The sequence below is a fragment of the Balearica regulorum genome, chromosome 13, assembly GCF_011004875.1.
Source record: "Balearica regulorum gibbericeps isolate bBalReg1 chromosome 13, bBalReg1.pri, whole genome shotgun sequence".
Taxonomy (NCBI): domain Eukaryota; kingdom Metazoa; phylum Chordata; class Aves; order Gruiformes; family Gruidae; genus Balearica; species Balearica regulorum.
In genome coordinates, this window is record NC_046196.1 from 21,596,038 (window position 1) to 21,623,999 (window position 27,962).

The window sequence follows — 27,962 nt, forward strand, 5'->3', positions numbered from 1 at the left end:
AAAAGAGGCTCCGGTCCCACATGGGCACAGGGAAAGACAAAATCTTGAAGGACGTAATTCTGAAAACCGGTGCAGGCAGTGCAGGCAGGGGAAAGGACCCGGCAGGACTGGGGCTGGCTCCAGCTCCCAGCTCCCACCACCAACAGCCGGACCCTGCAACAGGCACGGTGTCCCTGAGGGATCCCACCCAGATGACCGGGGGGGTTTGGATCCTGGAAGACACCCAAGGCTCTTGCGTAACAAATCGCAAAATTCGGGAATAGTTAAAACGCCTCTTTATTAATATACAAACCTAGCAACTTTTAAGCCAACCAAAATATTAAATGAAACAAAGCATGATATAAATACAGCATACGTTACAACGTGGCCTCAGTGGAGAGCAGCAAACTCACCCAGACTTGTGCGTTTGGGGACAACTGTCCCCATCCTCCAGCACAGATGGGGTCGAGCAATCAGAGCAGCTTTGTCTCCCCTAAACCTCTCCGAACCCAAAACCGGCAGAGGCAAGACCACCGCCCCTCTCGAAGGCAGACCACCCGGCACGAGGTTTGACAGTTTAACATCTCGACAAACCCAGAGCTCAAAGGGATTGGGGGGGGGGGGGGGAAGCATCATCCCCTCGCTGCTAGGGACGATCTGTTGGCACCCGCCTGCCGAGACCCCGCGAGGGGAGAGGGAGATGGCTGTAGTGGACGGGGAACCGCGCTACTGAAGTTGCTCCTTGCTCTGTCCCACCTCAGCTACATCCATTGCACAACATTCACAAGCGTAAGGCACTAGAAAAATGTTTTCACAGGTTCAAACTTTAGTTGTTGTTAAAATTTCGGCTGTAGCACACTTCAGAAGTCCTCCCAGCCCTTTAAAATCTGGTCTCGGGAGATTGATTAAAAAACACGAAGCGGCTTTGGATAAGTAAATTGGTGCACCCGATAACCAGAAGCAACGGTTTGGGTCGCTTCTCTGGCAGAAGGGACACGTCCTGCCGCGAGGCTCACCATGAGATGCAGGAAAACCCGTCAAGGATTTCAGGGACATTCGTCTGCCTCTGGTTAGACTGGAAGAAGGGTGTAAGTGAAACCTGTTACACTATGGGAAAAGGAGGGAAAATTATATGTAGTGTGGAAGAAGTCTTGGCAGTGCTGCAGTGAAAGGTGCCAGCGCGGGATTTTAATCCGTACGCACAAAATGGATCACGCTCCCATTTGGGACGGCTGGCCACTCCCAAGTACCTGCTCTGCTCGTAGCAGGTGTCAAGCACCCACGAGGGAAGATCGGCTGTTACGTGCACTGACAAATCAATAAATATTAACGTGAACACCTTTTTCCGGTGCCTCTTTCATTATAATTTACCCCTCCTCTTCACGGAGACACCTTATTCCGAAGAGGCGGTATTTCCGAACAAAGGAAATCCGCCCAGCGTGTCATACCTGCAAAGCAGCGCTTTGTTTTGTGCTGCAACTCAGCAGCCAGCCTGACATGGGGAACCCAGCAGAGCTTTGAGACAAATGGGAGATGAGAAGTCTCAGAGCCATCTCAACAAACGTTACGGGCAGCAGCAGATCCCCTCCGCTCCCGCCTCTCCTGACTCCTGCTTGCAAATGTCAGCTGGTACAGCAGGGAAGCGCTCAAGCAGAGAATTTTGTTTCCTTTAATGCAACGGGACAGAGTACTCTACACCAGCCCAGGCTTCTTTCCTTAAAGAAAGAAGAAGAGCCATTATAGCATGTGCAATATTGTGAATAAATCCATTTCGGGGCGGGGGGAGGGGAACAAAAAAGAATAAAAAGGGAAGGTGTCAGCACAGACAGGCACAGGGCTCCCAGCTTTTTTACTTTAGTTCAATACTAAATTCCAGCCTCAGCCCAGCAGCATATTGCAACAGCAGCTTCCACCGTCCCCGGTGCCTTGCTCAAAAATATCTGCCGACCTTTGTGGCTGCTCTGTCCGCTCAGCACGCAGCTTTCCAGGAAGAAAATCAAACGGCAGGCACAACCGGTGCCCAAACACCTCACCTAAAGCTTTAAGGCATTTACAAATATTTAAAGTTTGGGGGTTTTTCCCCCCCTCTCAAATGCAAAGACTACTCTTGCCGAGGGCTATAAGCACACTACGATCGCGATGCTTACGGGAAGTTTAAAGTGCAAAGAAAATTTTCAAATGCTTTTTAGAGACAGCTTGAAGTCATCTGATAGCATTAACCCCCAAGTCCTGTTCCCTGAATGCTTTTTTTAAAAAAAAAAAAAAAATCCAAACAATCAGTTAAAGAAAAGCATCCTAAAATGGGCAGAAATCAACTCGACCAAGTATTATAATAAAATCATTTAGGAAGACAAATCTGAAGGTTGTGAACGTTTTGCTGGACACTATCAGCAGCCAAGTGTTCTGTTTTAAACAAGAACGACTTCTGTCCTTGCAAGCAACTTCCCCCCACCCCTCCCAAACATGGAAACGACCTTGTTTTTATAGATTTCTTCCCAAAACGTAACCGTTTTGGTTAAAGCGTGCTGGAAGAACAAGGTTAGCGATGTCAGTGCCATACCTTTACAGTTAGACACCACTTGCAAGAACGTGCCAGAGAGACACAAGTGTTTCGAGCAATCTGGTGCGCACACTGCCCACCTCTTCCACGTGGTTTCCTTCATCGGGACAAGAAATGATAGAGGGAAACGTACGTTGGAAAACAAGCGCCAGCACTGCTCTCCCTTCCTCGCTAACGCTGTCCCGATTCTGTCCGGAGCCATTGCTGTCACTCAGGCTGCAGAGGACGATGCTGCTGAGCTGGGAATCCGGGCCCCAGGAATGGTATTAAGCGGCTGATTAATGGGCAAAGGATCCAACCACTATCACGCCTCTCCTTCCGCCTCAGCTCAGCCTCTCCGCCATCCCCTTGCCTGTTTTTATTTCGCCGTGCCTCGCTCTCCGATGAGCCAAAGGAACTAATGTGCTCAGCTGCCTGGGGAAGGAGATTGGGAAGCGTTAAGGACAGCGGGGAAAACCCCGGCACAGGGAGAGGAAGGGTTAAATGATGGAACATACAGTGGCCACAAACGCGCCTGAGGCTTGGGGTGCTGGCATCTGCACCAACTAAAAGTTGAAGAGCTTAAATCAATGCAGAGACACAGATCCAGAGCCGACCTGGCCCAGACGATGGAACTCGGTGGAACCAAGAGAAGAACATCGCGCGTGAGAGGTCCTGCAGCAGCATCGGCTGGAGGTGCCGCAGGAAAAGCGGCAAGATCCGTGGCAGCTTGAATGTAACAGCAGAAAGGAGGAACCCAGGCTTACGCCAAGACTTGGCGATGCAGTGCCAGTTTCACACGGCCTCCCATCCCTTGCCACAAAATAAGGAGAAACTGTCCAGCAAGGCACATCAAATCTGGACACTGGAGTCCGCACAAGAACCACCTAAGTCTGGCAAAGACAGATGTGAAAATCGCTGAAACAGGAAACATCATTCCTCAATAGACTGCTTTAATTTTATCCTCAGATCGTTAAATATGAACAATAAAGTCCCTCTTCTCTAATACCATTTTTACTCAAGCCTTTCAGTACTCGCTCAAGGACTTGGGAAAGGATGCAACGAGGGTAAGACAACAGGAATACCTCTGGAGAAATCATCTCATGGAAGAGGCTTCCCCACACTACGGAGGGCACTTGGGAAAGCAAGCCCTTCCCAACATATAGGAATGCTGTACATTCAGATGGATTCACTGCTGTCGCCCAGCAAACCCACTCAGATGTTGAATTCTGGCGTGAGAAAAACCAAACCCACACGTGCCAAGTGTGGCCACGCCTTCCTTAATACTTGTCACTGATGGGTAACAAGCTTATTCTAAAATGGATTATATTTTTGGCTAAAAAGAGGAAGTATTTTCTCATACTAAACTCCAGTTAGCTTCCCTTCAAGTGTTTTTTCTTGCCCGCATGAACAAAACCTACAGGACTGTCCCCGTTCTGGACAGGACGACTCAGAGAACTGAGAACAGCCCTGCAACGCTACGCACGAGGTGCGCAGGGCAGACCTGCTGCAGCACAGAACGAGGCCGTTACCCCTTTCGCTGCAGAGGAGGGAGATGCTATTTTAGTATTTCCCATCCAAGGTTCATAGTCTTACTGTGCAGCGTGAGAACAAACCGCCTTTCTTAGCAGAAAGCATTTTAAGGCAGTTTGAAGGATGAGAACCATGATGTATAACTTTATAGTCCACACTATTTACCGCCTTAAGACTGCGTCATAGCAGCTTTCAAGATCCGATTTCTAATTTTCTAATTTGAAGTTGTACTAAAGGTGGTAAACTCTTGAACTGATTTTGTTGTTCTTTTTTTAGGCACTCTACTTCTAGTCATCAGATAAAGGGATTAGAGTCTTACATCACCGTTTAATACCTCTGGAAGATAACTTGACACTAGAAGGACCCTCCTCACTCTCAGTATCTACCGCTAATTTAAAACATGCTTTCCCATTATCCCCTTGATGGGTATTCAAGTCGGTAAAAGCAAACTATTCTTTAACATTATAAGGTTAAAAATAACTGGCAGAAATTAAATCGACTAAGCTTGAACAGCAGCCGAAGACTACAGGTTCGGATACAAAACAGGAACCAGAACTCATAGCAGGGAAAGCCAGAGTAGGCGTTAATGAGCTGCAAGACTGATAATTATCAAACCATCTATCTCTAAGTCTCAATCAGCAAACATAACATTACAGAAAGTGTTGCTGTATCTATTGGCATGATGGAAAATTATTTTCACTCTCTATTTCTGGCATTGAAAAGCCAATAGATCTAGACGTAAAATAAACCTGAGCAGACATAATGACAAATGTAGCTCACAAAACACAATTTTATTGTTCAGAACTGCTGTGGGAAGAGACACCCGTATCAAAAGTTCTCTGAGGAACTAACAGGCACCTTTAAATTAGGGAAAAGAAAAAATAATCATAAGGAGGAATAATCTGGCTGCAACTTCGATGCTGCTTCAGGAACGAGTGGCTGGTAGAGGACAGCATGCTGCTAACTTTCCAGTTTGGTCTTAACTAGTTCCAATTCTGCAGAGAACAAACTGGTTCGATCTAAAAATCTCTAAAAATCTCTCTTCAGGAGTTGCATTAAGCACTTTAGCTCTCCTCGGCTGAATACTTTGCTTTCTCCTGAAGAAGTATCAAGCCTCACCAGCAACAACAAACGGTTGATAAACTCTGATCAGAAAGGCTGCTCTAAGACACATCCTAAGCATCAAGTATAAAACTCTTTCTTTGGCTGAATGCCTGTTTCCCTGAATAAGGGAGGCACAGCATCGTCCCGTAAACCCAACAGAGGGACAACAGGATGGACAAGTATCTTGGAGTGACCTGGCGCGCAATTCCCAGGTGACAGGCTGGTGGAGCAGAGGTCCTCCCTGGTACATGCATCCAGCACGGGAACAGGGGCACTGGCAGCGTCCCTCTATGCAGGAAAGACATGCAGGAACAATTGTATTTTCAATTGCTATTAGATGCCTCATGAACCTTTCATTTAAGCAAATACTCCTGACACACCAGGTAAAATTTTAAGTCAGAGAGCAATTATAGGGGAATTTGGAATAAATTACAGTTTCCACCTTCAACAGTGATGCAGGCTAATCTCAACTGCAAGATCTCCAAAAGCTGTCCTACTACGGTCACTACGTTTCAGAGACCGGGGAATTTTTACATATCAATTTGAAAGTAAGTTTGAAATCCCTGAAGAGATCATGCACTACAAAGGAATTCACCGTTCGAAGGAGAGCACGCTCAAAGAAGTGACATCTACGTTCAACCTACTGCACCACATGCTCAAATCCGTAATTCTCTTACACCCCTTCCTGACTCTCCTTGGTATCGCAGCTTCCACATCACCCTGGACGGGGAAGCTTGCCCTGACAACCTGTTTTAAGGGGTAAAAGTTTTGGACTTTCACCTTTGCTGCCTTAGGGCCATCCAATGGCTTTTGCATGCTGAGAACATCTGCATCATGAACTGACAGACCACAGACACAACTGAAGGCATGACCTGACTAAAGCAGCAGAAATCAAACTTAAAACAAGAACCAGACAAGGTTTTGAGCTCATACTACTGACACTCGTCATTTAACTGGAAAAGAAAGTGCCCAAAAAGGGTCCTAGATCATAGAGAAAGTGTTTATCATGGCTGACAGGGCAGGCAGACATCACTGCAAGGTTGTGTTTGAACTCCAGAGAGAAAGATGCGGGAGCAGAAAGACCATGATGAGTACGCAGTTGACAAAGGCAGGAAAAGGTTTAACAGACCTTTTTCAAGTAAATAAAGAGAATCTCTGCTTTTGATTGCGCTCACAATGGGAAGAAGAAAAAGAGGAAGATGTAAACACGTGCAATATAATTCAACATCCTCCCCTTCTTTACCATTTACCATCAGTGTTCGAATCAGCATATTTTGATGCTTGAAGAAGGGGTGAACCCCAGCTGCACCGTCTCAAGCATCTGTATGAGGAACACGACGGCCAAGAGCTTCGCTGAAGGAAGGCAATGTGTAATCCCACTTCCACACTCCCTCTACTCAATCCCTTCAGCTGAGGTACTACCAAGACAGAGAAGTAAGAAGTGCAACAGATTTGAGGAGAAAAACAGAAGACAACTTCTCAAGTCTGGCAGGAGCTGCTGAGCTGCTCAAGAAAACCCAGTGTTTCTTGCAATACTACCAGCACCACAGGTAAGACAAATGCTGGGTCCTTTCCTCTAATTTCAGAATAACCACGGGCAGCGGAAAACACAAAATGTTTTCCTCTCCTGCTGCTCAAGCTCCCCATACCAACACCAGTTTTACACAAAACTTGCGTGCACTGCACGAACCTCGCCAGATGAACTGGACTGACTCATATAAACAAAGGAAAGCGAAAGAAAATCTCCGAAGAGACTGTACACTGTGCGGCCAAAACAGAAGCAGCATTCCAACACTGCTATTAACATTAAACACTAACATCTGCTCTTGTTAGAAATCAGTATTTTTGCTAATAAAAAACCCCAAACAAATCCCATTCCTTTATAGGAGTGAAACACACGCGTTGATCTTCAATTATATTTATAGAAGGCCATCTAGTTTCAGTGACCCCCACGCAAAAAATCCAGTCACGGTAACAACAACAAACTTACCAGCTCTACTGTCATCTCAATGATCTGATGATTAAATCTACTTGACTCCCCGATAGGGAAAAAAAAAATAATTGGTGGACAAACAGGGGCAGTGACAGGCCGGACTATACCAAACCCTGTCTCTTGGCTGCTGCTCACACGCTATTTCTCGTGCCAGTGAGGTAGCTGATCGTTCTATTGCTGTGTGCATCGACGCACCGACCCCTCTACGACGCGATATACAGGGTGAAGTCACAGCGTTCATCTGAACTACAGGCAGCAAATACCTGCTGTCCCACGCCTTACGCTGGAGAGAGGAAGGGTGTAGTCCTCAGGGGTTCACTGAACCCTTCCCATCACCATAAGGTTAGGGTCTCTGGTGGGGTTCACTCCTGTACAGGCTTCCCACGGACTTCTGGATGCATGCTCAGCACTGTGCTTCATCCACTGGGGCACAGGGCCTGGCAAGCAAAGGGTTGAGGGAGGGAGACAGACAGGATGGGGAAAGCTTGAAAATTAAAGTTTTAAAATATACAAAATGTAACACACTGGAAAAAGTTTAAAAGTTGCAAGACAAGAAAGGAAAAGGAAAAAAAAAATACATGGGGTGAGGAGAGAGGACTGGAAGATGATGGCAGAAGATTCCAGCTTGGGAAAAAGAGCGGGTCAGGTCTAGTTAGCGCTACTCCCTCTGGTAGCCGCTCAGTTCCACCTCATCCTTGCGGCGACGGTGCGCAAAGAGGGAGCTGAAGGGGTAGAGCTTGGCTTTGGCCTGGAAGCGCTGCCCAGCAATGTCGATCTCGTACTCGCCCTGGTTGATGAAGTCAGTTGTCACCACCAGCTCTTCTCCCGTCTGCTCGTCAAAGTGCTGCACGAAGCCGAGGCAGACGTGGCGCTCCAGAGTGTAACTGTAGGCGCTGCTGGTGGTCTTGCCCACGTAGCGGCCGTTGCGGAAAATGGGTTCCCCCCACCAGGGCCAGAGGTCCGTATCTGTGTCATGGTCCTCAAGAATGAACATGGTAAAGCGCTTGTACACACCGTTCTGCTTCTGTTCCAACAGTGCTTCCTGGCCAACAAACTGCATTCCCTGTGGAGAAAAGGAAGAACTGGCTGATGAAAGGAACACGAACTGCAGCAGCTGCCGAGTTTCAGCAGAGAAGCTTACTGACGTAAGGTGAATTTGCGCTTGGAACTCATGCCCTACACCAAGACAGGCTGCTTCTACAGGCAAGAAACCCAGCTCAGACAGAAGCTTTCCTGTCATGTTTGTTATTGCAGATGCTAAAAGATATTTGTGAAGCCTTTAAAAAACTCATTCTGATTTCCACCGTGCTGAAAACATGTCACTATTCCAGCTTTTGCCATTTTTCCAGAAGTCTACCATGTTCTGTAAACCAGAAGGCAACTGGTTTACATATGAAATTTCTGTCCCTAATTACTACATCCCCTTCTCTGAATTATTTGACACAAGCATTTGTTTTGGCTCATGCAAAGAAGGCAACAAGGAAGTGATAGAGGTGGCACCTGCCACCACCACAAGCAGGACACAACCCTACACTGCTCTACGTTGTAATAAAAATAGAGAACTCCCCTGTTTTAGTGAGAACACCTGTTCTTGGCGCCTATCCTCAATATTTAATTTCATTAAATGCCACTTGGTGCACACAGGCGGGCTTTTGCTTCATCAGATTGGGAAAACAGCTGGGAGAAACGTGAACTCGTAGACAGCACCCTCGCTACAATGAGCATCGCACACGTGAGCAACACAGGACACCGCACGGATCAATGGGAATGCTGCCCAGGAAGGAGGAAGACAGAATATTTTTGGTATTTCTAGCACTTTTTTTTAAAGTACAAGAATATAGGTTATAGTTGTGCAGTGCACACAGCTCTGTCAAAAAAAAAAAGACACATCTATCCACCCGGATGACCGTCTTTTCAGTTCAGTACTGCTCTCCCACCCACCCCAGTGCAGGAGGTGGTCTACCTTTTCCAGCTTGACCTGGAACTCGCGTCCACACTCCATAGGAGTGGTAAAAGCATCCAGATCCTGGCCCCAGAACGCAAAGAACTTCTCAATGCGCAGGCTGCGGAGCGCGTAATAACCGGCGTTCCGAATCCCGTACTTCTGTCCCATGTTCATCACCTCATTGTACACGTGAAGGGCGTACTGCAAAAGAAGGGTGAAACACAGAGCTGCAGACTAACACCAGGAGAGAGAAACAGCATCTGACACACCACCACGGACGTTACAAGTGCTCTGCCTCCGGAGCACAAGAGGTCTGCCCGACTGGAATGCTATACAAAGCAGGGAAATTCCCCCTGGAGCCTGCAGGCAGCTTTCCCATGGTACAGACCAGACATCTCATTACCTTGAGTCAACTCGGAAAGTGTTTCTGATTATGCATGCAGGCAACTGTTTTAATGAGCTAAGGCTACAGTGTACTCTTACCTCTATGGGGATATAAAGCATGAATCCAGGTTCTCCTGTGTGAGTGATACTCATCACACGGATGCCGTTAGCATAGCCCACGCTCATCTCCTGCAGAATCAGAGGGGGTGAAATCATCCAAACTGGAACACAGCACAGAGATCCAGGAGCAGCGCAATGCGTAACGCAAACCACACCAGCCAGCCCTCTCTCCCCTTCCTCACCGCAGTTCGCCACCAGCACATACTTGCAAAGAATTTAAACTTAAAAATTCAAATAGTGATACCGCATTATCCAGACTCCTTAATCACTTCATGACAGTTGGCAATAAGCCTTGGAACTAGATCAGGACACAGGCTTGTACTCTAGATACAAGACCGAAGTTGAGCAGCAGCTATCTGCTCAGGCTTGTAACGGGACAGGAGATGATAACTCCCGAGTCACCGATCCCAGCTGCCCCTCTGACTGACAGCTTCATAATTGAGTATATGAAATATGCCAAGATATCAAATGGCACCAAGCCTGCAGTGCGTGGAATATCAAAACAAATGCATATTCACCTAGATATTTAGGAAGCAGAGCCCAAAGAGGAGTAGTTAAAGTGAGGCTGGCGAGTTCATTACCAACCTAAGCTCAGTAACTGCAGTAAACCCGTAGGTACCTCTAAATTCCCCCCTAACTACCCAAAATGTAATTCCTCCCCTCCCTTCCCCACATGCTTTGAAAAATCTAGCAGGGTGAGGAAGGAGGAAGGAAGCACAGTCACTCACCTTGCAAAAGAGCGAGGGAAAGTGTTCTGGAGTTATCGGGGCATATGACAACTCTGACAGGACATCCACAGCACGGGGACCGATCAGATTGAGAGCTAAAGAGGGGAAGGTAACAGTTTTGGGATGAGACTGGACAAGTCTGGCCCGGTGTCTAACTTGCATATACACATGCCCCAATTTCTAAACTCTTAGTGTTTATTGAACTACTAGGTATGTTTACATTTACGAATGGAGGAAAGAGTGATTAAACTCTCTCTCCAGACAGTCCACAGGAAAGGAAAGCTGCCTCCCAGCTCATGGCTTGCTAGAAGGAAGTATCTGAATCACTGTTTTCATCCAACTGTTTGGAAAGGACACCCAGTCTCCACTCTAGACACCTTAAACAATTAACTGGCACGCGGCACAAGACACCATTTGTGATTTCAGGCTGTGTAAGGAGGTCTGCTTTCAGTGGTTTCTTACCCGTGTACTTCCAGGTCACGTCTTCCATGGTCAGGTTGCTGTCATCAGGCAAGCGGTTCTTCAGCCAGGCCCAGCAATGGACTTGTTGGTCAGTCGGGGAAATCATGAAAAAGCTGGAAAATTGAAACCAAAAAACAATGAACAGACAGCCACGAGATGATTCAGTTCAGTCTTTGTCCACAAACTAATGGAGCCATTCAGCAGCTCCCAAGCTAACAGGAGACCAAAACAAGCTGGTTTGCGAAAACCACAGCTAAAGTCTCTGGCTTGATGCCATCACATTCCTCATGCCAAAAAACCCCATCAGCAGTGCTCTGGTGACAAGAAATGACTAGAAGTGGAACACAGTTCTACTGAAAGTTCACAGGGTATCTCAAAAGTCACGATCATTTTGCAGAAGGTATTCACAGCTCTTCACCACCAGTGATTTCGTCTACTCCGACAGTCAGAAGAGCGCTTGGTTCACCCAGCAATTTCTTGCTTCAGCAAAAGTCTTCTCACGCACAATGGTGGTTATTATTAACAGTTTCTAAAAACAGAACTCCACTTGATATGTGAAAATGAGCTACTTGTGTAAGTCTCTCTCACACAACTGCGAGTCAAAGTACATTATTGAGAGAGATAACATCTGCAGAAGTGACTAGGCAAGGAGGAAAGCTACTGGTTTCACACAGCGAAGGACAATACTTTTAAGCAATACATGAATGCAGATAGAAGAGGGAGAGAAAGAAAAGCTGTTTCTAATTGAAAGAGCAGCAAAGAAGAATGTTTTCACACCAACACAATGAAAGAACACATAGAAAACAGTCTAGAGAAATAAACCCAACACTCAGCTGGGACGTGCCCCTGAAAAAGTTTTGAAAAACGAGAAGGTTTTTTTATTAAATGCCAAAGAGAGCCCAAACTGTTGAGTCTGAGGATGAGATCCTGTGATCATGTCAGTTTGCACCAGAGAGCACAGAAAATAATCATGAGAGACTGCAGAGCTGAGAATTACAGTAACCATACTGCAAGGCAAGTTGAAATAATCAAAAAATAGTATTTTGAGCATGGAATTCCAACGAGATTGGCTAGGAGCCAATGAGGAACCGTTCGGCTTGCACTTTAAATGATTACCTACATTAATGACATAATGACCCTAATGACTGCTGAAAACAATCTTTCAACTGAGAAGTTAAACACCTGAAGGCCTAACATTTTGTAGAAATCTATGTTCATCCGTAGCCCCAGAAAAAGGCGTATTTGCCCCAATATTCATAAATTCAGGAGCTCCCTCTCATTCGGGTTGCTGAATTAGGAATGTAAGTGGAGAATTGCGACTTTTTTCTTTACAGTGGCAAAAAAAGGTTTATGATCTTCATTAAGAGGTTCTTCTAACACCCAAAGGGAGACGGATAAAGATGCTGTCTGCATACCTACCTGCGTTTGCTCAATCGTGCGATGCTGCAGTCATTCTCATAACCTCCTTTCTCGTTAAGCATGCCTGTATGCACAACATGCCCAACCGGCACATCCAGGTCATTCGAGAAGAGATACTGCAGACTCTCCAGGGCCTGGTCTCCCGTCGACTACGTGAATTGAAAGGGAGAGAAAGTCAGACAAGCCGTCTGAGCAACACAAATCCACTGGGGCAGTTTAAGATCGCATCAACGTCCTGGCCTAATTTTTTTCAATTTGTAATGATAGTGACACCGATGTCTCGAGTGTAATAGGATACAATGGTGACGCAGTGCCAGAGGTCAAATTCTATTTATAGACTAAGCTGGTATTTCTGTAAACCGGGCCCTCGACAGACAAAAAGCTATCTGTGCTAAATATTGTGGTGCAACCTGAATTTGGTCATACAGCTTGACTTCCTCCAGCTATCCTCGATAGGAGACACAGACTTTTGTAAAAGCAGTCAACAGTAAACTAAAGGCCACCTTTACCAGGCTGCTGCTTTGTCACTTCCTAGGTACTTACGCTGATTTCAAACTTTGTAAAAGACGACATGTCAATGACACAAACTGCTTCCTTACAGCACTTGACTTCGGAACCCACAATATCAAACCAGTCTGGTTTGTAAAAGGTTTTGCTCTGATCCAAATCCAGCAGATCTAACGTAAAGGAGAATCAAAGGGACAATTCATAAACTGGATGAACTAAGATCTTGCACAGATCAGGAGGGATGTGCTAGGCAGAGGAAAATATGATCTCACCTTTCCCAGGTGGGACAAAATACTTGACTCTCTCAAATCCGTGCTTCTCCATCCACCGAGCTCCCTGTGCATCCAGACGGTCGTACAGTGGTGAAGTACGCAGCTGCCTGCCTGTCTGGAAGTCCCAGCGGGGAACCTTCAGATCACACATGAGGGCTGCAACGGTCACAAAGATCCATTAGCAGGCAAAGCGATTATCTAAAAATTTCTCCCAGATTATCAATAAACATACTTACTAATATCTGAACCATTAATGAAATTCCCTCAAAACAGTTCTGACCTTCCTTTGCAGTTTTTGGAAACTGGCAAATCTGTTTCGATCCATTTATAGCCGTTCAAAATCACAGTAGCAGTATCTGCGCAGAACACTTATATTTATAGATACTTGTGGTCTCATGACAATACTGTCAAGATAACAAAAACTCTATTTCTCATGAAGTCATGCTGACTAGCATTAATTATGCCTGATTCTTCCCTGGCAGCGCACTGTATCAGACACTTATCATCTTGACAATACTAATGCTGGGGTAGGCAGCCCACAGCTACAAGGATCATCTAATTTACTGTCTTAAATATTGGCAGTTAAGCCTTTTCTAATTATAGAAGCTTTTCTGGAGGGCTCCTATTCCTTTTCAGCCGATACAGAATATTCTTATTTAGAAAACAAATTACCCTAATAAACGTTTAGCATCCTCCTTGGTTACCAGTGGGGAGTAATAACTCATGGATGCTTGAATACTTCTTTATAAATGTTGAGCTTCTACATAAGTTATAAGCTGCTTAAAACTGAAGACGAGTCAAATATTTCTTACTGAATGCTTCTATTGGTTTTGCCTCATAGCTAACGATTTAATTACTTTATTGGCTTTATCGGGTATTGGTACTCCTGAAAAAGTGGATGGAGGGAAGAATAGATTAGAATGGGAACATAACACCACAGAAATTGAATATAGTCCTTATCTTGTAAAAAGCAGAGTGATTCTGTAGCTATCAGAATCAAGATTTGTATTGGAAAGCGACTGTGGAACAATGCCAAGAGTATGAAGTGATTTTTCTGGGAGGAAGGTCAAAGCATAAGGTTTTCATTTCCTGGATATAGCAGGGCTAAGAGGTTTACCCAACTTCTCTGCTTTCACCCAAACACGTGTTTTTAGTTTAGGTTTGGTATTCAAATAATCGTTCCTGTTTTGCAGCTTGTGGAGCACTTCGTACTTCTATTTGAAACTTGAAAAGAAGTTGTCCGCATTATGTCAGGACAGATAATCAAACAGTAGGAGGAAACTAAGTATGGATTTAGACAGGAACAATGACATCTCAAATCTATTTAGCAAAGTATTTATCGCAAGCTTTGACAGGAGAAAGCAGAATACATCTAGGAAGACTTCCTGAATGACATAAGGTAACTGGATCACATACTCCTAAGTTGGAGGCGATGGTATTTCCACGCTGTACTGATGTGCAAAGAATAACAATGTTTGAGACAGCGTAACACTCCCAGTTAAGACCTTGGTATTGTTTAATTAGGCTGGAGTCCTAGAAAGATACACACAAATTTCCCCATACCAGAGGCAAAGCAGAGAAACAGGAGCAAGCACGGTACCAACAGCATTTCTTTAAGAAAAGTTAAGAACCCCGCTAATACAAAAAAACCCCCATCCTTTCCTTTGTCCTGGGAAGAGGCTGTATTGCCACAAAGGAGGCCAGGAAGAAGGAAAATGGTTCTCAGAGCAATGACAGAAGAGAGACAGGGCAGCAAAGAGGAAAATCTTGGACATCTTGACCCGGCACCGAATGCAGAGACCTCACTTACGCATTACTTCCATCACACGGTGACGGAGAAAAGTGCGACTGCTCTGAAGGGTACCAAAACGTTTCAAATCCAGAGGCCAGACATTTTCTGATGGGTACCCATTTACCATCCACTCTGCCAGGTATCTGTTGGAAGAAGTAAAGAAAGACTGAGATATAAGGCAATGCCTTAAGGGAAAAAAGTCTAGCTTTGAAGTCAGAAGCAAGGCAATTTGGACATGAGAATACCTTGCAGTAGGGAGGGAGAAGACAACTAACTTGGTATTCTAAATACTAGCAGAATCGGGAAGGTTTCCCTTCATAAAACCCATCCACCAGATTTCCAAATGATTAATTTCCCATTAGGATGAAACATGGGCAGCAGGAAGTTAAGGACACGTGGTAAACGAAGCCAGAGCCTGGGACAGGTAGCCTGGCTGACGCTGTGTCAAGTCCTCGGGCTACGTTACCAAAGGAGGTGCCGAGTACGTTTGGGTTGGAGTTAGGAGGCTGACTGCTTTGTCGTTGTTCTGTACCTGGTGTAGGCTCAGCCACAAACCATCAGTGACAGCGTTCATTTCAGCACGAGGTGCCAGCCAAGTTATGTTTAGCTACACTTCTAGCAGTGAAGGAGGAAGGCATGCTCCAGAGCTAAAGGACAAAGGCAGCTCAGACCAAAGCAGAGCGGAAGGATCTGTTCACAGTCAGTAAACAGAAAAACAAAGGGGTTTGAGACTGATCATTAGAAGTTACATTAGCAAGCTAAGCTGCTTATCTTGAGGCCGTAGCAACAAACGGACAAATAGTGCTTTTACCTTCAGAAAGTATTTTGATTCGTAAGAGAACCTCACTGCAAAGATTCTCTATATTTTATACGACCAAAAAAAAAAATTAAAAAATCATGAGTTGCTTCCCTGGTGAGTTAAATTATTAGACAATGGACAGAAACCAGTGGAGACAAATGCAGATACTAACACCTGCCATGAAAAATGAGCAGCTTGTTAAGACGGCCGTATGGCAGAAGGGATGCAGGGTTGCCAAAACCAAATGGCAATCAGAGGGAGTGATGATCATTCTGCAAGTAACTTTGCTGCTGGGATCACACTTATATGCCTGTCAAAGTATTTCTGTAACACAGGAAATGGATTTTACTGGGAAATGATTCCATCCTTGGCTCACTGGCAGAGGATGGTCTTCAACAGTACTGGCAGCAGTGGCATCACGTATGTGGTGCTTCCTCTGCATCAGATTCCCTCTGCTTTCAGAGAAATTAACTGCTGTGTCAACCCGAATGATCTAAGGACTTCAATCAAAGAATAAATTAAAGGGGATCGTGCACTGCAGAAGATGAGGGAATATATGCTTTGCTAAGCTTTTATCTCTTCCTGGTAGACAACAACATCAAACCAGTTAGCTCTAAGGAAGTGTACTCGATCCCCAGCAGGCTGCTGATCACCCTGATGCGATGCCTGAGGAGGGGTGTGCAGGATAGGAGGAGAATCCAGCACAGATTTGGAATACACACAGGATAACACAATCAGAACATGGCAACTGCTCCTCCTCTCGTGTTGGAAAGGAAAGAGGAGTCTTTGTCAGAGAGGAGGTAACAAATACTGACCAGAACATTCTATACAGAAGGATCATCTGAGCAGTCTCTTTTCTTGGTTAAAACCTTACTCACAGACGTAACAGTGATAAACCACTTACTTGCCTGCTCCCCCACCATATGAGACACCCGCTGAGTTCATGCCAGCCAGAACGAAGTAGCCCCGCACGGTGGGTGACTCTCCCATGATGCACCGCATGTCTGGCGTGAAGGACTCTGGGCAATTCACTAACTGCATAATCTGCAGAGTCTCCAAATCCGGCATCCTGCGCAGAAGGGCACTCAGAAGTGGCTCTAGGACCCAAGATAAACAAACAAACAAAAAAAAAAAGACAAAAAAGTCACAGCCTTCAGTCTCGACGCATTTCAGCTACGTCACCTTCAAACTGGACAGTACGACAGAGGCATGCTGTTATCTGAACAGATGGAACCTGCTTCCATGTTTCAACAGTTGCGGGATAAACCATTTACCTGCTGGAATCAAACTACTCAAAATGGATCCCACAGTATACCATAAAAGCAGCTGTACCGATCCAGAGCATGTTCAGTTTCGTTAGGGAAAACAATTAAGAACAGACATCAAATAGGTACCTAGTGAGGAATAAGAACAGGTACCATAAATCTTTATGACGCTTGTCCCACGCACTCTACCAGCCTCCACTTACCAGCACCTCAGAGGATTTCCTAAAAACCTGATATGTTTTCCCTACTGAGTAACTCCAAAATCGAATTCTCTTCTTAGTACTTGATCAGTCTTCCCCAAACTCATGAAAACATCCTACAGACACTGACAAGGAATTCCATGTGTTTAGTATTTGTTGTGTGAGGAACCACCTCCTTTTGTTTTGAAATTCATACTCAGTTAACCTTTTTTCATGCCTCCCAGTTGGCCTAATAGAAGAGACGGCAAACAGGAGATCCCCATCTATCCTGTCCATCTCATTCAAGATTTCACAGACCTTCATTTATTTCCCTTCTGTCATCTCTTTTTCCCAGCCCACTCAGTCATTCCTCGCTTGGAAACTGTTCCAAGCTTTGATCAGCCTCTTGCTCTTCCACCAGGCCTTCTCCAGTCATATGATACCCTCTGGAGACAACACCCTCCAGAACAACTAGTATCTCACAAACCAAGGATTTAGTATTGCATAAAGATTGTGCTTTCTGCTCCTTTCCTAATAATTCCTAACTTGTCTTTTGCTTCGACTGCCGCTGAGCCGATGTCTTCACAGAACTGATACAACCCCAAGGTCAGTTCGAAGCCCATTATTTTATACGGTGAAAAGAAGACCATCCCTGCACACCTCCATGCACTTGCGTCACTTCACATTTATCCTCATTGAATTTCCTTGCCACTTCATTGCCCAGTCACGCTGAAAAGCTCCTTCGGCAATTCTTCACAGTCTGACATTTGAGAGCGTTAATAAAGGGATAAGCTATCTACTTTGGTTTTCTTGTCCAGAAGTTACCTCTGCATAGTATTCCAGATGAAAGCCCTCAAGATTCAGCACTAACAACACTCCTCAGCTTTACACACAAGCAGTAAAATAATCAGATTTCACATTACCTAAGAAGTTACAAACAGAAACAGTCTGACCTGCTCTTTCTCTTCCCCCTCTCATGCATTAGAATTCCAGAGGGAGAGCCTGTAGTTACAGACTTTTTTTTTCTGATTGCTAAAAAGAAGGATCAGTGTTAGATTTGTTCTCATATCCAGCCCAACGTTTAAGCAACTGTACAAGGCTATTTTAAAATCAAAAGGTGTTCCAACAAAAGAGATCAAAGCAGTAATGCAAGAGCTTAAACCGCAGGAACTGCAGCCCTAGAAAAGGATCAAATATTGGCTGAATAAGCTCTGACTCTGCTCAACCGTGCGGTATGTTTGAACTGATAAAAAAGGGTAACACTGGAACATCGCATGCAGTTGCTTCTGAAACTTGTGGGCAATTTGTGGGTGCCAGCAAGCAGTGCCTTTTCATTTCAGCAGTACCTAGAAAGCCAAAGAGGAAGAGGGTGCAGAGCTCGAGTAGCTCAGTAGTAAAGCTAATACCTTCAAGCAAGTCTGCAGGCATCTAGAGATCTAAATGCCTTTAGTGTATGCCAGCACAAAAAAGAGCTCCACCCCCTGGAGTTTCAACTTTTACGGTATCAATATGGTATCTTCCAGAAACTAAAGTAAAACTAATCAATTTAACCTGGGGAGTAGCTGGAAGAACACACTACCACTGCAGAAAGAAATCAGTGAAAGCCCATCTGTGCCTAGAGCCACACGCATTCACAATGGACGCACAGAGCTCTGACACATGAGAAAACTGGATTCCTGAAAGAAAAAATGTAAATTTGAAGATAAGAGGGCACACACAAACTTCCCAGGCATAAAAGAGGAAAGAAAAAGAAAAAACAGGGGGACTCATAGACTGTGCTATGTTCTTTCCTACAGAAAGAGCCCTCCGTGGAAAAGTACATAGAGAATATAAAAGAAGAATCAAATAAAATGGGAAGAGAAAGACAGAACATTTGGAACATAATAAACCACCACTGTTGATGGTGGGATGAAGTCTGGGAAGCAACAATACCAAGTTCTGTCCACAAAGCAACCGCCACCAAGGAAAGCGTACCCGGCAGTCACTGCTGGAGAGAGCTGCAGAAACCAAACACCACGGCTACGTGGCAGGACAACAGTGTCGACCTACAGCATCACAAGAGGAGCAGCACGTGGCACTGATGGTCAAAAATCAAACGAAACAGAAGAAGAGTGCTGGAAAGTTTATGTAGTACCTCGCTGCGTTTGAGGAAATTAACACAGGCTGAGGGTTAGCGAGTGTTTTTAAACACTACACAGGTATCAATGTAGTCCTTGGTAAAGGGGTTTTACACAAATAAAGAGATGAATGAATTTAAGAGAACGTTCATCTTTCCCACACTGTTCAGGTAAAGGCAGACACAGGGTAGCCGGCCAGCAACAGCCCACGTTGTTGCTAACTCTGCCTTCTGCTGAAGCCACGTGTTTCATTGCTGTGGGAATCTTTCCTCCCTAACATACCAAAATGATCCCAGTCTTCTTGAAGGTTCTGAATCTCCAGCTGGTTCCGTCCCTCCGTGAAAAGAGGTTTGGGGTTTTTCTCAAAGCCTCCCGAAAGGATGCCACCTTGCCAGTTGCGTATGTAGATCCTGCCGTCTGGGTCTACAATAGCTGCAGAGGAAAGAAAAGAGGCGGGAAGGGAAGTGAGAGAAGGGATAACTACCTCAGGCTATCATTCCACAAACACCAGTGATGAGGTCTGGTGACGGGCTGGGCCAAGCTCGTGGCCCCCCGCCACGAGAAGGGACAGTCTCAGTCCCAAAACCCCACACTTTCGCACCATTTCTGGTTCTCAAGTCACCCCTCGGTGAGCCAGTTTAGATTACTAAACCCGCGTGAACTCCCACCGCAACCACGCGTGTTAATTTTCAGGCAGCACAGTACACTGAATTGAACCCAAAGAGCACCCAAGCCAGCAGGACAGCGTCACCAGGAGCGGGAAGACACAAGAGGAAGTCAGACCAGCAATTATATCGGCTCAGCTTCACCAGAACCGCACCCAAAACCAGACCTTCCATCAAGAGATGCCCTGCCCTCCTCCTCTTTCTCCTCCTCTATTAAGAACAGTTAATTTAACTGGGGATGTGTCACGGATCCAGTTTGCTGCAGGCCACCAGCATAAAGAAGGTGGGCAGCACTGGGGTGAGGACAAGCAGTCAGGTCTGGATTGCTTTTTCCAGTGGTAGTGTCAACTTGAAACATTTATGATGTTCCACCTGACATGTTCCATAGCAGTTTTTTCCACGTACAGAAAAGCTGTGAAAATATACACATATATGTATGTATGTATGTATTTTTTTTAACTACCAGTCAAGTAAAAGTGAAGCACTCAGGGCCTCTGGTCAGAGCGCTGGATTCCCTGAAGACTATATACATTACTCACTAGAAGCAGAAACTCTTGCTAACAACTGAGAGTAAATAAGCAAAGTTTTCTACTTCCCAACCACAGTTTTCAAACACAAGGGCTTTTCTTTAAGAGATCCAAAAGCCAGAAGATGGAGGAGGAGCAATTACCTCAAGTGTTTGGTTGCCCCTACAGCTCATAGACATGTAAATGCCATTGTAAAGCCTTAGCTTCAGATGGAGGAAAGGAATAGATGGGCCATTTGGGGACAGCAGCCTGCAAGGAAAACATAGTGCCAAGGCTAGCACCCTCTCCAGCCCAGAAAAGCAACAATCCAAGTCTCAGACACACCTACTAGTCGAGCTAGAGTCAAGGTCATTCTCCTGCTAAGATGACCAACTCTGAAAATCAATTTCTGCAGCGAAAGCTTTCCCAACAGTAAGGAAAGAGATTCTACCACTGAAAGAGGATATTCAGAGTAATTCATCTAGAATATACCTCACAATCCCAAATGAGTGGAGAACTGATAGCCCTTAGTTGGCCTTTATGTCATAAACTCTGCATCGCCTTAGAAAGGCAGATATAATTCACCAAGAAAAGTGAGGCAGAGCTGAAGAATCCTTACTTGGTAAGTTGCTTGCCAGAGGTTCCTTCAAAGGATGTGTCAGGAGGTAGAAGTGTTCACAGGCATGGAGTGGGATATTGACTGGTTCCTCCCCAGAGTGGCCCAACTCATAGGCCCACTGAAATTAAAACGTGCATGTTAGAATGCAAAAGAAGAAAAATAACTCCAATTAAAAAAAGACAGGACAAAAGCATAGGTCTTCTCTGCAGGTTTGCTTTCATAAAAGGCCAAATAAGATTTGGTTTAGTCCCCTAAATCTTAAACCAACACACATTTTTTTCTCTTTGCTTAGAATCTGAACTGTTTAGGACAAAGACTTTTTCTGTTCCTCACATAGGATCTAGAAAAGCGAGGCCCTGATTCAAGACTAAGAAGTATCAACTCACAATACAAAAGCAAACTAAGATCGGTACACCGAAGTCAACACCAGGCTCAGCCTCTAGAAGCAGACTAGTCAGGGTTTAGGTGCCTGCACCACTAAGACCCCACGCTAACAAGACAGCCAGCTGCAAGCTGAGAAACTGCAATTGTCAGATGTCTTTTCAGACTGGAAAAGACATGACACTAAGAAAAACAACAGAGAAAGGAACTTTCATTTCAGTGTGTGTATGACAGAGGGAGAGAAGGGTAGAGAGAGACTTTACTGTCTCACTAAGAGCCAAAGCAAAATTCTTCCTGGCAGAAGGATGCACCCCCCAGGGCAGAGACCATGGGCAGAGCTGTACCAACAAGCTGCAGGGTGCTCCTCAGCAGGTTAACACCCAGTCTTTGGTGCCAAGCAAATGGCAAGCACTGCTTTCCTTCTTCACACCCCTGCTGCTCTACACAGCTGAATAACATCACTTTGATCTACTCCAGTAAACCAAGCCAAAGCACAAACCATTAAAAAACCTAGGAAAATAAAAAAAAAACCAAACCCTGAGGAAAATGCACGCATTCTTAACGAAAAGGAAAAAAAGAAAAATTTCAATAATTCAACCTGGCCAGCACAGTTGACGAAGTACTGGCATTGAATCTGTCCTCTGTCAGTCTCGACTCCAGCCACGCGACCCTTCTGGACTGAGACATGACTAACACTCGTTCGTTCGTGAATCTGGACACCTGGAGAGGACACAAGAAAGTCAGCATACCACAAACCTTCTTTCTAATGTGTTGGGCCGCTAACATTCAACCCTTAAACTCAACCTAAATGGTTATTTTCTCTTTAAGACAAAATTTCTATTCCTGACCCAGTAATTCTTAAGTGAAACCCTGTTATTTGTAAAATGTCATGCATACAATTTGAACTTAATTAAAAGGCTGAGACTGTGAAGAGTTACAGTACTTTTTTCCCATGTGACAATCTGGGTGATAAATACACCCTAGTATCAATGACATGAAAAAAACCCCAAGAGTCGCAGCTATGGATTTCTTTCCATTACAATTCCTTTACACAACAAAGTCTGTTGTTGCAGATGGCAAGACTGGTTCTTTTATGGGAAATCAGTCATTCTGTGAAAAAAAATCAATTAACAGTATGCAAAAAAAGCTGGACTGAAAGAAACAGAGAGGTCTCTTCCTAAGTAGCTTCCTCCAATCTGATGGACTTTCATCCTTAAAGAGCTTCATCTCTGTTACCATATTTAACCCTTCTCCCACTTTTAGACCACTCCAAATTTGCCAAAGTGTTGGGCAAAAAGCATTTATTGCTACGCTTCCAAACCCATTTCCAAAGCATATGCGCCCAACGAAATATTCCACAAGGACTCAGTCACACTTTTTCATTTGTAGGTAAAACTCTTTTGATGTGTAATTTTGAGTCAGGTCCTATGAAGGATTGTTTTTACAATAAAAGAGTGTGTGCTTATTCAGAGAAATATATAACCAGTAATGACAACAAACTGGTGCTTCACCTGTCATAGCAGATCTGTAAAGATTCAGTATGTTAAAAGAAAATTCAGCCTGTTTTTTGAGAAGAAGTAGAGTTTAAAGAATCTGAACCTTATAGAAATACCTGAGTTTTGGTCTTCAGTGCTCAGTTAGAACACCAAGAGAGATGCAGAACATAATTTTCTTTTAAGGAAAGAAGATAACTATCACACAGGAGAGCACTCTATAGATAAAAAAACCTCATACCGTTCCGTGAGGCAGCGGTTGCCAGAGCCAGACTCACATTGGCAGATGACACGAGTGCATCTTCTGGCACATACATGGCCCCCACAAGGTCATGGATGTTGATCAGTGGGTGGAGCTGTGCCACTTGCTTTGGGGTGATAATTTCACAAGGTATCCCCATTACACTGCCACAGAATGCAAGAAAAATGCCGGCATTAGTCTTGCAGGAGAGCTGGTGCAAACTTAAAATCAGTACTCGTTCCTGCTTATACGTACTTCAGCGATGAAGCAATGCGTTTCAGAGAGATTAGTCGATCCTGAGTCTGAGCCAGTGAAACAGAGCCTGTCTTCACGTACCCTATGACAATGACCAAAGTCAAGTCAGATTTGGACAGGATCTTGAATTCCTTTTAAACTCAGACCCATTCCTTTAACATAATTGCAGATCCGTTGCTTCCACTACTCAGGAGCCTGGAAATCCCTGGAAATCACTTTAAAGACTTATCAGCTAGTAATTAAAAATTGCATTAGTCAACTTTTCAAAAAAGCAATTTAATTTTGACTTGTGTTCTAACTCTTTCTGCTACATTTACTCATGTTTATAAAAAAAAAAAATTAAACAACACATGGTACCTATTAAAAGAGAGAGAGAGGTTACTGGCTAAAAAAGTGATCTAATAAGTCTCAGAAGAATAAAACCTCAACAACTAATCGCAGACATTTTGTGACTCCACCACCTGCAACAGATTTAATAGTAATCTTAATTACAGGCACAGTTATTAATCTCCGTTGAGTCTGACATATATCACAAGTCCTTGTCAGCAGAACTCCTTCCGTGACTAAGTTCCTCCCACCAGGTACATGCCCGAGCATTTTGGAGGGAGGAGAATTTCAACACAATGTTTTCTTGTTCTTTCTAGGGCAAACCCAGAGTAAGATGGTTTCTAAAGCTTTGCCTAAGCTTTCGTGCTTCTGTAAACCACCTTCTCTTTTTGAGAAGTGAACCAGTGCAGAATATGGGCCATTCGCTCCAGTCGCTGCACTATACTTCTCAGTGTCCTTGTGAAAAATTCACCTATGTTTGCCCAAGTTACACACAACATGAATATCATCACGGTTTGCAGGTAGTCTGGCTTCGGTTTGCCCATCTGATACCCTTCTTCCTCTTGTTCTGATTGCACTAGCAACATCCCTCAGCATCTGATTCAGTCCAAGTGTACCGGTTTTGAACAGGCACCACTAACTCTTAAGCCACTGTAAAATTACATTCATAGTTCAGTGTCAATACTTGGATTCAGTTTCCCAAAAATTACTCAACAATTACACATTCAGTACCTGTTTTTACTCCTGTCTCTTGTTCCAGCTGCTGGTAGAGTTTGTTTGAATAGTCTGCCATCTTCAGCTCTATGGATGTGTGCCTGGCTGTGCTCACGATGCCAGCACAGAAGCGAGTGGTACCAGCTGCCAATCTGCAGGAGAAGTTGCAAGGAAGGTCTCATCCAGCTGAGAGGCGAGCACCCCCCAAACGTATCAGACCAAAAGCTGTAAGTTGGATGATGCAGGTCAATGCAACCTCTAGAATGCTTTTCCTTTAGCTCACTTTTGGGAACACATTGTATTCCAAAACCGTTTCTCTTTAACTAGTCCTAAACACTGAAATTTTTCAAGGAAAGCACTTTTTAAAAAAAAGAAAAAAATTAGCCTATGCTGAAGTCGACCTGCCTACCTGATTCTCTTTCTCCAAAGCAGGATTTCTCTCAAAATTAACTTCAATTTGAGCATTGTTCTTACTGTAAACTGCAAAGATTCAGGTCCCTTTTACTGTGCAGCAGCTGCCACAAAGAGGTACACGTATTTCTTGTCCCTTCTTAAACTGCCCTTAAACCGCTGTCTGTCTAGCTATTTGGTGAAAGGCTGCTGTAGAGATAGAAACCTGTTAAAAACTCCCTGCAGCACAGACAGGTATAGACAAGACAATTAGATTTAAGCATCTCCCTTGCAACCTGCTTCCACAATACTTCCAAGTCATCTTTCCTGCTGCTAAAGCAATCCCGCGTTTTTCCACTCGCCTTTAACACGGCTGCTTTTGGCCTGGTGTGTCCTTATTCTCTCAGAAATTCAACCTAGGAATCAGCTGAGTAAGGTATTCTTTTTGCTACGTCCCTACTCAATCACAACTCAAACAGCTGAAGCACGGTCTCACCGTGCTGTGCTTCACAAAAGACATTTCTGCTAACGCAATGTTCTTCTTTCTCCTTGAGCACACACACGGACCAAGCTTGTACAGCATCTAACTCAATGGAGATTCGTAAGGGGATATTTGTCCCCCATCCTGGGCTAGAAACGATTATGTTTCCTGACAAATGAAGCCTAGCAGCTAATTTCACTTGGAAGGACACCACTCACAATTTCCTCTCTTTGCAACTATAAAGAACTTGATAGTACCTGCTTCCCAGCCACGCAAAGTCAAGGAGTCACAGCTAATTATTTAAGGCAGCATCAGGTAGGAAGCTCTAACCTAGACAGTAAATATTCTCAGTTCGGCACCTATTTAGTGTTAGAAAAGCTGCTGCAATAAACACCTCTTCAAACCCCCAAAGTCTTAGCACTGAAAAACCACGAATCCACCTCTGAAACAGAAATCTAAACAACATGTAAAGGCTGTACAGTTAACTTTCAACAGGATCTATGTACTCTACCACAGACTGCACGTCCAACTCACCGAGGAGCGCACAAAGACTCATATTCGACCAAACCGTCATGGCCTTAGCCTTTATACAGATAGGCGCCAAATCCTGCAACAAACTAGATAATCCGAGCCTTTAATCAGCTTACAGGTGATGTTTAGTGATGTCCGCTTATAACCTGCCCATCTCCTGCAAGCTCTTTTGAACATTGCTAGTGGTGTGTTACTTTATATACGCACCACATCCTACTTCTAGAGACGGTCAATAAGGGCCGGATGATTTACACAGATTTTTCGTTCTCTTAGAACAGTCCATCTTTGCCGGCTGTGCTGTGTTTTACAGAATTACATCAGAGCAGACGGATATCTTCCAAAGGAATTGTGAGCCACGGAAAACCCACACCAGGACAGAGTTCTCCTGATGGGAACTGCAGCCCGTGGAGGACACACACTGGAGCCCAGTACTGACCAGACCCCCCATGGTTCACCCCCTGCGCTTGCGCTTCTCAGGGTGGAGTGGGGGCTGCAGGAGCACGGCAAAGGCAAGGCGGTGTTTTAACGCTTGGGTTTTGTTTCTGACTACCTGAATCTATTTTAACTGGCGTGAAACAAAGTAATTCTTTAATTATTTTACATTAATTTTCCCCAAGGCAAGCCTGTTTTGCCCACAGCAGTAATTGGTAAGCAATCTTCGTATCTTTATCTCAACCTGCAAGGTTTCTCAGCCTGCTTTCTACCTGTCTTGCTGAGGAGGGAAAGCGAGTGGCCGTGGGGGAGTTTGGCCCCTAACCAAGGTTAACCCACCACAACCACACAAGGGATACCCTTCACCTTGCAATCTGCCCTGTGCTGTGAGGAAGCAGCGTCATTACTAATGCCCAGAGTACGTTTATTCCACAGGTCTGAGTCCAGGCGAAGAGGCAGAAATAACATATATGCACGGGAGTCCTGTTTCTTTGGTTTTGTTACCAGGAACCCTTACCTGCCCTGCTCAAGTAAGACTATATCCTTCCAACCCATCTTGGAAAGGTGATATGCCACGGAGGTGCCCATGATTCCACCACCACAGATGACAACCTGTGCCTGTGCTGGCAAGGAAACCGGGTGAGGTTCTGCTGTACTTGAGGTACTTCGCCAGGAGCAGGTCATTCTTCTCCATTTCGGGTTAGCCGCCCGCCACCGGACATCTGACAGTAATCGGAGAAGCATCCTGGCAGCTATTTGTCAATTTTCTTAAACCACCACCTAGACGTGTTCAGACGTTAACTCAGTACCACTCCTTCTAGGAAGGAAAAAGACGAGAATCACGTTACTACTTATCTTACTATACACAAGGTTGGCAGTGACAAACATCATGTGGTGCGTCACGTACAAACGATGAGTAAACAAACAGGAGAGCAGTTATTCAGCCCTGAACCGATAGCCTTGTATTAAGATTTACACTTAGATCGTGCAATGGGTACAGAGCATTACAGCTTCATTTCTCGACGGCAGCGTAACTCGACAATGAGCAAAGAACCAGACGGAAGCTGGAAAAGAATGGCGAGAACGTTCTCACACCAGCGACAGGTAGGTCACAGAACTCCAGCAGGCACAGCACGTGCTCTGAAATCTTTTGGAAAGGCTGAGGTCAATACAGGGTGCGAATAAGCTTATTAACGTTGTCAGGCCTTTACCTGAGGAAGGAAAGAGTCTGTCATCAGAGCAACTAGAACGAGGAACTCGAGGCGCGCTCTCCAATAGCATTAGTTTTACCACAAGACGTTACCCGGGCCCTCCGACTGCGGTTCGAGCAGCTCGGCCCAGTGACCAAAGCTGGAATTTCAGACTCTGCCTGCGCCAGGCGGGTTCCTGCTGCACCCAGGAGGGTTCTCTCAGCCGCAGCCTGCCACACGCCACAGAACCGTGTCCAAAAGGCGCCAACGGCGCCTGACGGGCCGCCACGCTCCCCGCTCCCGACCTGACAGGAAGGGGGCCACAGCAGCACGGAGCCGCGCTGGCAGCCCCGGAGGCCGGGGAACCGCCGCCTCGGCCCGCTTGCCTCCCTCTAGAGCTCCCGACCCCGAGGAGCGGGTCAGGCGGCTGGCGGGCGGCCCCCTGCGGGCTGAGCCCCGGCGGCTACCGGAGAAACGGGCCGGGGCCGCGGGGACGGCGGGGCCGCGCCGGCTCACCTGGGGCAGGGGGAGGCCTGACTGACCTTCCGCGCTTTACGGCCGCCAGCCGCGGCGCGACAGCCGCCCCTGCGCGCTGCGTCA

At 45.3% G+C, this 27,962-nt stretch overlaps 1 protein-coding gene across 6 annotated transcripts; it reads right to left on the reverse strand.

Moving 5' to 3' along the window:
* Positions 1 to 258: 258 nt before the first annotated feature.
* Positions 259 to 27,962, reverse strand: PDPR (pyruvate dehydrogenase phosphatase regulatory subunit). 6 transcript variants are annotated; one of them, XR_012837563.1, is made up of 19 exons: positions 27,879 to 27,939; positions 26,690 to 26,989; positions 24,357 to 24,490; positions 23,298 to 23,379; positions 23,043 to 23,206; positions 21,907 to 22,028; positions 20,928 to 21,045; positions 19,420 to 19,569; positions 16,481 to 16,673; positions 14,796 to 14,920; positions 12,986 to 13,141; positions 12,750 to 12,883; positions 12,207 to 12,355; positions 10,788 to 10,900; positions 10,326 to 10,420; positions 9,577 to 9,666; positions 9,112 to 9,294; positions 7,412 to 8,211; positions 259 to 1,694 (listed from the first exon to the last, which is right to left on the reverse strand). XR_012837563.1 is itself a non-coding variant. In XM_075765494.1 (18 exons), the coding sequence occupies exons 2-18, from the start codon at positions 26,914 to 26,916 to the stop codon at positions 7,807 to 7,809; spliced, it is 2,640 nt and encodes an 879-aa protein (XP_075621609.1). In that variant the 5' UTR covers positions 26,917 to 26,989; positions 27,879 to 27,962; the 3' UTR covers positions 6,985 to 7,806. The 6 variants fall into 6 exon arrangements, 5 of the variants coding, with proteins under 5 accessions (XP_075621609.1, XP_075621610.1, XP_075621613.1 ...); XM_075765494.1 differs by lacking the exon at positions 259 to 1,694 and having other exon boundaries at positions 6,985 to 8,211; positions 27,879 to 27,962; XM_075765495.1 differs by lacking the exon at positions 259 to 1,694 and having other exon boundaries at positions 6,985 to 8,211; positions 26,690 to 26,986; positions 27,879 to 27,946.